Here is an 11,407-nt window from a genome sequence, read left to right on the forward strand (position 1 = left end):
CACCAATATTTTTTCTGTTTTTTTACTGTGTGGTGGGGGGCGGACCTGTGGGGTGGGGAGGGCGGACCTGTAGGTGGGGCTTGCGGTGTGCGCAGCCCAGGGGGCCCAGGAAATTTTGTCGTATGGGGCCCTGTGATTTCTGATGGCGGTCCTGCCTGACGGAGCCATGATAAGTGTTATCACAGGCATGAGGACAGGGGGAACTTCTTGAAATATGTGCCCCAGTGCTGCCGCGCAATTCTTTAGAGAATGTGGTCCGACGTGGGTCCAAGTGCACATCCTTACCTGGGCCTGCCAATCGCTAGTTACACCACTGTTTAAGAAATAACCACCTCTGGTTAAAGCTCTCAGCACTGCAACTCAGGTATAATGACTGCAGAATAATCATCTGATGGTTTGTGGCAAATATTGATACAAAGTTAAATCGAGAGGAATGACATCAATCATTTCCCAGCAGTCCACTGCTGAGTATAATGTCTGATATCTAGGACCTGTGTCCTTGACAAGTTTCTCCCTATCAGGGTCGGACTGGGCCAGCAGGACACCGAGATAAAAACCCAGTGGGCCCCTGCCAACCCTCATCTTCTCCTGGATGTGAACTGCAGCGCTTATCCTGGTTTCCCTCCCCCTTCCCACATGATAGGGTCTGCAAGGATTTCAGTACACAGTAAGGTACGTTGTGTGTGTCAGAGAGGGGGTTTGGTGGTGCTTGGAAGTTCCAGGTGACAGACCCAGTGGGCTATGGACACCCCAATCTGACACTGCTCCCTATCTACTGCTAACTGTAACAAGTCAAACTGATGAACTACTTGAAAATGATACATTTCTGTCTGGAAATCTCAATGGTACCATAAGGGTTACCATTGTTTTTGGGCTTCTGTTCCTCTCATTGTGTCCTACTGCCAGTTACCCCGTGACTTTAGGCTAAGAGGAGAGGTGCAACAATAGGACAAAGTAAAAATATATATACAGTACTCTAGCCTATTAGTGCTCTCTGATTGCTACAGATCCAGGAGAATGAATGTTGGAGGGCCACATTCAAAGAAATGAGATCTTGAGGGAAAACAGTTTGCAGAACAATTTTTGATGCCACAAAAATGTTGGCGATGTATGGACAATACAATTGACATCATCAGGTTTAGGAAGGTAACTGAACTAACACTGCACTGACAGCTGTTAAGGCTGTGCTAAAATCTCCTTAAGAAGGTCACACGTTTTGTTGTGAATGACTTCACGCAGCTTTCTTATGCGTCGGGCATTCGACATGCCAATGAAACTGTGAGGCTTTAACGTAGCCATTCCATTGTGCACATCGCCCATAATGATCAGCTGACTGTTGACCAGTGTCACATTGGGACATGGGCAGCTCCAGTCAATGTTAAGCAGAGTGATTTCAAGTGGTTCTTTGCCCAGAAATTTCAGTCCCATTTTATCATCTTTCAGAACTTCTTCAACGGAGACAAGAGCGTGTCCAGAATCAAATTCCTCAGTCAGTTCTGTTATGCGGCCAAGGATGGTAAAATCACTTTTACAGAAGCTCATCACCAGTTTTTGTCGGGGTTTGCAGATCTTGCACTTTTGGTTTTTAGGGAAGGGGCACATGTCTTCGCAGATCTCTTTAGTTTCAAAATTGTTTTCATTCCCTCCGCATCCGCCGTAAATAAAGGACTGGCACTGTTTTAACTGTTTGCTGTAGGCCCATCTCGGCTTGTATGCTTTACACATACCTTGAAGAGCTGGAAAATTACAGACACTGACAGGCCCATTCATGCAGGTCAACATGCACGATTCATACGTGTCGAAATGGTTCAGATTGCTGTTGCAGTTGCCATATATAAATATAAAGCAATTGTTTGTCTTGGCATCAAAATACCACCGAGTCTGTTCTTCCCCACAATCTTCACTGTCTGGGGGTTTCAGGCACTCATCTGTTGGAAAAAATGTCTTGTTGGTGGACTTTTCTTTGACTGGTGCCTCCTTCACAGATAAGGGAAAGTTAACCTTGATTACCCCTCCTGAATTCATGGCAGTACATGTATATATCCCAGCATCTTGCAGCTGTGTGTTATATATCACCAACTGGGCGATGTTGGTCACCACTATATTTGCCACAACATGGTTAGGGCGCATTATAACATTTTCCTTTCCGTCAACCTGTTTTTCCCAGGTGATCTCTGGCATAGGTTTGCCAGTAACGTCGCAATGGAAGCTCACTGTATCCCCTACATCGACCATCTTCTCAAAAGGGTTGTTCACCAAGGTGGGAGGGATGCCATTTTTAAAAGTAGTTTCCAGAGAAGCTATGGTTGGATTTGAAGTTGTTTGGAAAGGTGCTGGGCTAGTATTAGGCCAAGAGAGATGGTATTTGCAGGTGACTACAGTCAGTGTCATTCCCTTGGTGCAAGCCTCCGCATCCATGAAGCACCTGTTGTAATATGTTAGGCCGTCAGATGCACAAGTAAAACTTGGCTCTTTCTCGCACCTGTCTTTGCATTTACAGATCGGCTGGCCATCCCAAATTTCACACTCAGAGCCTTGCTGTGTACACATGAAGAGATCACACGTGGCCTCCTTTGGCATTCCCACCGGGCCCTTCTTTCCTTTGACATCCATGTACCGTGCCGCCACGCAGCTCTTTGACCCACAGACATTTGGGCAACATTTTTCATAAGTTTCGCATTCCTGACAAGTAAAAATAAAGCATTTACTCAGTGACCCCCAAAGAAAGAGAAACATTACCATAAAAATGTCAGGTTTTATCACTGAATTAGCAGCAAGCACATCAGTCATGAGTCAACTAAATCCATCTAATTCTTAAATTATTTTCCTTAATTCACCAACAGTTTCAAAATGTTTTATGTTTCTACATGCAATTTTATAGACAATTTCTTGAAAGACTAAATAACGATAATGCTATTTCTTGACTATTTTAACCCATATTAAAAGTTTATATATTTGAAATTTTACAGGTCGGATATGCAGTATATAATACATTTACACCTTCCATATTTCAAAGAATGTGACAATGTGATTTGTCTTTCAACTCCAGCAAATAAAAATACATCTTAATATTATACCTACATTAAGAGGAAACATGTCCCTGACATAATACAATATTTAACAAAATTATTAAACAATATTTAACAAAATATATCACCCGTTCTGTTATATGTTGCTAAAAAACTTTTTCCTGATCTCACTTTTTGTAAATTTTAGTGTCTATAATTTAAACTTTAATTTACACATATTTATTATATTCAGAGGAAATATTAAACCCCGTCTCTTACATTTTTCAATATTTAACAAAAGATCAGAATTATGAATTTATATATTATTTGTTAAATATTCGTTTACCAGATGTTAATTTTTCTTTGTGAATTTAAATCTGCTTTCCAACGCTTAATTTGAACATAATTTTAATATATAATATATAAACACATGCTATCATTCAAACTTTAATGAAAACATATTGACAATGTTAAATACAATAAGAGGAAATATTTAACCTGCCCCTAACATGACTCCATATTTAACAAAATATCTGAATAGTTCAGTTAGACTTTATTTGCTAACAATTTGTTTTCGAGATCTCATTTTTAATTTGTAGATGTAAGTCTGTTATTCAAACCTTAATCTGAACATAATTATAATGTTAAATACAATAGGAGGAAATAGTAAATCTGTTTCTAGAGTTTGGATTGAGCCAGGCTTCCCATGTTCATCATGGTACATGTAGATTTTGGAGAAAACTTTTTTAGCTAGAGACTCTGTATTCGTATGCATCTACACTTACCTGGTCATCTTCGCATTCTCTCCTGCAAGTGCTCTGCGCATCTACCCAAAGATTTGGGTTCATATCATTAGGACAGATTCCTGCATGAGAATATCTCATCGGAGGTATGGCTTCACTTTGGAATGGAATAGTGAGCAGGACCCACACCCAAGCATTGTAAAATATCCACCGCATTTCTAGGGTTATGCTCCTGTACTTGCTACGCTACTTGCTCCTGAAACCCTCAGCAGACTTAGTGAACTCCCCAGTCTGATCAAAACTGAACTGGATTTACTCGACTTATTAAAGAAAGAAAAAAAAAAACTGACCCTATTAATGGAACTGCTGCGCAGGCTGAACAAATTATTCCATCACTTCATTAATCAAATCATTAAATCTTGATTTCTTTGACAAACACTTTTTTTGTGCTGGGTTTTAGACTTTCCAAAAAAAAAAAAAGAGTGTTGCAAATATTTTAATGGGTTCAGTGTGTACCGATGGCCACAACGGAACAGCCTTACATTAGTCACATGTTACAATTGTTTACGGATGATTGCTTTATAAAAAAAAAACAAAAAAAACTGGAGAGTTAATGCATTAAATATTTTTTTTAAAATTAAAGGTTTTATAAAACATTTTTAATTATTTTGTTATGTAAGAATTAAAAAAATAAAATGATTTCATAAATAACAAAGCTTTATTATAAAAAAAAAAGGAAATTCAAAGATTAATAAATTCCTGTGCTTTCTTAGGTAACAGAAGACCATTGTGCTTTGTTGTGGATTTCTGGCATACTTCAGAGATGGAAATCATATGATTTAACATTATTGGAAACAACTGTAGATCTATACATCATTTCCTTATCCGAGATCATCGGTAAAACTGAAAGCAGAGATCACTCGCCACTCACAGCTAAATGGTTAAAGAAACGTCGTCGATATCCAGGATTAATTCTTCCACTACCATAAGTGGCAGCACTTTAAAGGGGAGGTTGATTAGACGAATATTAACATTGTAATACTATTTCCTTAACTTTCAAAGATGTTGCTGGATGTACATTAAAGAATGAAGGATGTCACAATGGCAGCTCAATAGCTCTGGCAAATGGATAAAGAGACCCCTTGAGTTGAACGAAAGGTTTGTTTTTGAGGACATTAATTTTATGGTATTTTGGGGAAGAAATCTCCCCTAAGGACATTTCGTGGCAGGTTAACAATCCCTTCACAAAAAGGACATGAAAATATATATAAATGTAATCCAAGTTTGTTATGGAGACTGATTTATGAAAATGTAAACTAGAAAATCTCGAAGGGTTCTCAGCAGTTCTGATTTTATCACATTTATTAACAGTTTCTTGACAAAAGTGTTTTAATGGAATGACATTCTTATCAATGGCTCTTGACTTTTTGACAGTTCTGGCCAAATTGTTCTTTTTTTCAAATAATGCCATGATATTTACATTTGTATTTCTTGTGGTGGGGCAACAAAAGAAGTGGGAAAGAACCCTCTTATTCCACATGGAAATCCTAAAATGGATTGGGCAAAAAAAGTTAGAATTATCTGGGTGAACCATAAAGAAGAAGAAAAGAAATAAAGGCAGAGAACTGTCTGAGGAGCCAAGACAGAACATTTTAGGAAACCGTGGACAAACTCAAGGCTTCAAGTCCATCTCCAGAGACCTGAATGATCCTATGTCCACCATATATAAAGTTATTAAGAAGTTTAAGGCCCATGGTACTGTAGCCAACCTCCCAGACATGGACATGGATTTTAGAGAAGGATTGTTTCAGCGGTGAAAAAAAACTATCAATTGCCAGACGGATTCATGCTGACCTTCAGGCACAAGGTATGAGAATTTCAACTCAAACAAATGAAATCCTGATAAGAGTTTGACAAAACACAACTTAAACCAAAATTCTTTCCAGGGAAATGTCCCGTAGATAAATCAGATAGAATTAGAGGTATTTTGGTAAAGCGCAAAATCTTTTTGTTTACAGTAAAATGTGTAAACCTTCAATCATAGGAAAGAATCCCACCCCTACAAATTAACATGGAGGAGGTTCACTGATGTTTTAGGGTTGCTTTGCTGCCCCTGGAACTGGGTTCTTTGAGTCTCGGAACTGCATCATGAAATCATGAGTTTGCCAAGATGTTTTAAAGCGCAAGGCTAATCCCACTGTCAGAAAGCTGGGTCTCCATCATTGGGTCTTCCAGCAGGACAGTTACCTAAAGCACACTTACAGCACTCAAGAATGGCAAAAAACTATAAAGTTTATATGACTATTAAGATTTTCAATCATCCAGGGCATGGTATATCTAATATAAGAATTCTTTTTTAAAAAAAGCGTATATTTTTTACGAAGTAGCCATATCTAAATGCCAGGAAACACTTGTCGATCTAGAACCTGCCATTGGGAGAAGGAATCCTTCTTATTAAGGAGAACTAGAGCAATGTGCTAAAGAAAAAAAAATGATCCAATCTGTCAGTAGAGAGTTGTAGAGAAGCTATAGGTAGCTCTTGATTTCAGAATTCTTTCCAAAAGAGAGTTCTCCAAAGTATTCAGCCTATACTATGCTATGTTGTGTTAAAAAAAACAAGTTCTGTAATTTGAACAGCTAAACAAAGAACTGCGGAAATATAGATTTACGTTACGTCAAACATATTAAGCTGCAGGACAAAGTAACTTCTAAAAGCTGACACTATTATGGTCCAGTGCATTTTCAGGAATTCCCTTTCATATTATCTAGACATTTTCCCCAACATATTGGCTACTTCGACCTTTGACTACGACTTCGAATCGAACTAAAAATCGTTCGACTATTCGACCATTCGATAGTTGAAGTACTGTCTCTTTAAAAAAAACTTCGACCCCCTACTTCGCCACCTAAAACCTACCGAAAATCAATGTTAGCCTATGGGGAACGTCCCCATAGGCTTTATAAGCTTTTTTTTTGATCAAAGGAAAATTAACCCTCGATATTCGTCCCTATGTAGATGTGCCCCTAAGTGTTGTTCCACTGCAAATAAAAGAAACATATTTGGGAATACTGAATCTTTCTTATTCCAACCATTTCCTGGCCAAACTGGTGCAATAATTGCCAAAAAAAAGTGCCATTAGGAAACAATTTGTGATAATATTAGTATTAATTGCAAACTAAAAATAAATCAGCCCCATAATCTTGAAAACTACAAGACCAGTGATAAAATATAAACTGATATGAGCCTTTTATTCTTTCCTGATATTTAGGCAAAGGTTGGTAGGACTGAAGGACAATGCAAGGCGTGTGCAAATCGTGGGTGACATCTGCCGGCACCCGCTCATTTCTTGTAGGTCACAAGCAGCCATAGCACACGTCTGTGTAAAAGAAATGGGTTCCTCTATAATTGTGGGAACATTTTTAATGGATTTGTTGAATCGAGAACGCTTGTCTTGTCCCACTGAAATCCTATTCTTAGCAGAACTTAGCATAATAAAGCCTCTGCTTTTGCTTCTGACAAACAGCTCCAGATATTGGATTTTTCGAATGCCATTAGAACAGGACGAGGTGGCAGGCGGCGATTGTTAGATGCTTATTAATAATGTCCTTTTCAGATTATCCAGGTCAGTACCAAACAGCCTAATCTGTTTCCCAGACACATAATCAAAGTCACACGGTTGGACACCAAACACAGCGGCAACAAAAATACATTTGTTCTACACAGCTCTACTTGTGTAACTAATAGCTCGCTCCATTCACGGCTCTCTTGCAGCACCCAGCGGGTGGGCCACTTCTGCTAACCATCAAATAGGGGACCTGCCATTTCAAAGAAGAAATTGGACAAAACTGTAGATTTCAGTAAACCAGTTTCATAATATATTTTAGTTTCTTCTTTCAGCTTTTGGGATGATACTTTGTAAGACTTCGTTTTTCATTCTGCTGCAAACAGCACAATCATGCTGCGAACCCCACAATGACATTAGGAACAATTTGGTTGTTAACAATTCAGGCAGGCAAATTACAGGTGACTGATGAGCCTTGCAAAGAACCCTATTTTAGGAACAAGTCCTTTATTTACACCACCATTCTGACCTCAAAGATACTTTGAGGTATCACTTTCTCTGCTTCCATCCAGATCCTAATAATAACAATTAAAAGGGAAAGTCATGTTTTACATTTCAAGTAATCCCTTCTTTCTAGAAACAAACATGGGCAGAACATGCAGGGCTTTCAGTAGAAAAATGTGCTGAGCTGCTTCTTGGGCCTCGCTCTTCTGCATGTGTCATTTTCAGTGTCGGACTGGCCCACCATGATACCTGGAAAAGTCCCGGTGGGCCAAGGTGTCAGTGGGCCCTTATGCTGCTAGACATGTGGCCTATTTAATGGTCATTTCCTATTTCTATGAGAACAAAGTGGCTAAAGAGATTGAATAATAGATAATAGTATTATAGTATGTTAAGAAAAGAGACTAGGAGAATAGAGGTTGAGTGAGGAGAGGAATAATAATACTACTAAGAGTGAGCCCCTGGTCTAAGATTAATTGGTGGGCCCCTAGTCAAAGGTTTTTGGGTGGGCCCCTGGTGTCCCAGTCCGCCACTGGTCATTTTCAATTTTTTTAAGATATTAGCAGCTTTTGCACTATAAAGAATTTGAAACAACAGCAGCACCTGCTAGAGTCCTGCAGCGGGTCGGGTACCCACGGGTTACCCGCTTTTTGCGGAATGAGGGGAGGATTTTAAGGTGCGGTATACCTGCAGGTCTGCGGGTCTCATCTAAATGTCTTATCTTATGTAATATTGTCTAAAATGTACTCCTTTTAAAGTTTTACAAAATTTGTTTCTGCCCCGCCCACTTTTGATGATGCCACTTCCGGTTTGCAGCACCGTCACGTCCTGTTTGATGGTGGTCGGTGGGTTGCGGGTCCGGTAGCGGGTCAAAGTGGCTAAATATGGGGGTTGTGGTTCGGGTCTAGCACCTGCTGTTTATTTCAGCTTACAGGACACAGCAGAAAAAGTCATGTGAAGTTACTCTGGGTAGAACTGACCAGAGAAACATCAGATGGCTCTTTTCTGCTAACTAACTTTATAATTATTATTATTAACATGTATTAATATAGCACCTACATATTTCACAGCGCTTCATTTTCTTTGCAGAGTAACATCACAAGACTTTTAATTTTTCACTAAATTAATTTTCATTTATTTTATTAGCCTTTTAGTCCTTTTTCCTTTCTGTATCCATATCCCTCCAAAAAAAAATCGAATAAAATAAAAATATGAAAAAAAACCCCTAAATGTATTTTTTACTACGTTCAGTCAGACACAAAGAACAGCAGGTGGCGCTGCTGTTCCAAATTCATTGTAGTGGAAAACACTCCTATTTTGTTGTCCTGTACATGGAAACCCTTTGAGCCAGTGGCTAAATTTGCATTGAGGTAAACAAGTGTAACTACAGTATTTGCACAAACAGCAACAAATCCAGTGTTTTTATATAATAATGAGTCTTGATTGAATGAAGGACATAAAGTTCATCACTTTGTGTGGTCAGCACAACCACTAGCTTTTGTTTGTATAAATCAACATTAGGTTATCTCACTCCTGTTCAAAATGGTGATTTGCTGCCTTAGGAATCATTGGAACTATAGCAGGATGACTGTTACTCTAGTCTAAAGTTTTTATTTATCTATAACTTTGTTATGCACTAAGGGGCCCAGCCTCAAGGCCAGTTAGGGGGAGATTTGGGGTGAGTGTTTATTTGTGCCCTGGGTACCCCTGGAACTATAGCAGGGTGACTGTTACCCCAATGTTTCTATATATCTGTAACCTTGTTATGAGCTAAGGGGGCCCAGTCTGAAGGACAGTTAGAGGGAGATTTGGGGTGAGTGTTTATTTGTGCCCTGGGTACCCCTGGAACTATAGCAGGGTGACCATTACCCCAATGTTTCTATATATCTGTAACCTTGTTATGAGCTAAGGAGACCCAGCCTGAATGCCAGTTAGGGCGAGATTTGGGGTGTTTATTTGTGCCCTGTGTACCCCTGGAACTATATCAGGGTGACTGTTACCCCAATGTTTCTATATATCTGTAACCTTGTTATGAGCTAAGGGGGCCCAGTCTGAAGGACAGTTAGAGGGAGATTTGGGGTGAGTGCTTATTTGTGCCCTGGGTACCCCTGGAACTATAGCAGTGTGATTGTTACCCTAATGTTTCTATATATCTGTAACCTTGTTATGAGCAAAGGAGACCCAGCCTGAATGCCAGTTAGGGCGAAATTTGGGGTGAGTGTTTATTTGTGCCCTGTGTACCCCTGGAACTTTAGCAGTGTATGTATATATATATATATATATATATATATATATATGTATATATCTGTAACCTTGTTATGGGCAAAGGGGCCCAGCCTGTGAGGGTGAGAGCTAATTTAGTTTCCTGTATACGCCTTTAATTATATCAGCTCCTTTCTTAATAATTTTTCAGGAACCATCATTTTTTAAGTATTTACAGGGGTTTAAATCCATGAAACTCTGCAGTGCTTGTCACAAAGAGTTACCATACGTCTTTAATTCACCTTTCATTTCACTATACCCAAATTTACTTCTATTAACACTCTATATCCATGGGGGTAGATTCATTAGCAGTGGGCGAAACTATTTAATACTATATGTTTTATATTTATTACATCTTCAGGTGAAAGAAAAGTTAAGTCCTATTTGAGTCCAACTCTACAGCAGGGGGTAGAGTGTTCAGAGGTCACAAGTTAATAACAGAATGTGCTTTTCCCTGTACCCAAGATACTGCATACACTTGTTCCACTGGTATAACTGGTTTCATTTAGATTATTATGCTGACCAATGAGTTATGTTGAAAACAATAATTCTGTTTAAAGGGCCACTCAAATGATCCTGCTGAATTGTGCTTAGTACAGGGAAATACCTATGCTGCCAAAGTTTTATGGTGTCTCTCATTATAGATTACAAACAAGCTCTTAACCATATCACTGGAGAATGTTGTTCCGTTAAAGAAATAGTTTTGGCGTGAGTGGACCCTAACCAGGAGAACTAGAAAAGTGGTCTTGAGAGACAAGTAACAGGAGGCAGAGGAAGATCACATTTTCATTTATAACTTTTAATTCAGAGGAACAAACACAGATGACACACACACAACAAAAACCGACACAACTTTAAAAGTGGAGGTAAAACAAAAGTTTGTGGGCCGGTCCTGCTGAAGAGATGCATTAGCCTTAAAGGGGACCAGTCACCCAAAAAAAAAATATTTAAAATCCTATTTTATCACATCAGTCAAGCAAAACGAACTTTAATTACACAATATAAATGATTTGAATCTTGTTTCCTTCAGTCCGGGAATTCATAATTATATCAAGCAGGCAGGAGCCATTTTGTGGACACTGTTATTAAGACAAGCCTTGTATCATCTCAGAATCGTGTTTGTGCACCAGAATGGGGGACCTGATGTCCATCCCCATAATTAAATGGTGAAGAGAAAGGGGGAATGGGGGGAGAGCAGTGACATTTAGTAAGTGCTGAATGGAAAGTGAAAGTAATTGTCTGCCCTGCCTCTATCTCTAAGGCATAGAGGAGGGGCAGACAATATTTGATTGACAGCTGAGATTTTGAAATGAGCTTACAACAACTATGA

General features: G+C 39.1%; 1 protein-coding gene across 1 annotated transcript; it reads right to left on the bottom strand.

Moving 5' to 3' along the window:
- Positions 1-1,176: 1,176 nt before the first annotated feature.
- Positions 1,177-4,138, bottom strand: LOC108702011 (WAP, Kazal, immunoglobulin, Kunitz and NTR domain-containing protein 2). Its single transcript, XM_018237014.2, has 2 exons — positions 3,794-4,138; positions 1,177-2,682 (listed from the first exon to the last, which is right to left on the bottom strand). Exons 1-2 carry the CDS (start codon positions 3,965-3,967, stop codon positions 1,177-1,179), a joined length of 1,680 nt encoding a protein of 559 aa, XP_018092503.1. The 5' UTR covers positions 3,968-4,138.
- Between the last annotated feature and the right edge of the window lie 7,269 nt (positions 4,139-11,407).

Source organism: Xenopus laevis, chromosome 9_10L (assembly GCF_017654675.1).
Source record: "Xenopus laevis strain J_2021 chromosome 9_10L, Xenopus_laevis_v10.1, whole genome shotgun sequence".
NCBI lineage: Eukaryota > Metazoa > Chordata > Amphibia > Anura > Pipidae > Xenopus > Xenopus laevis.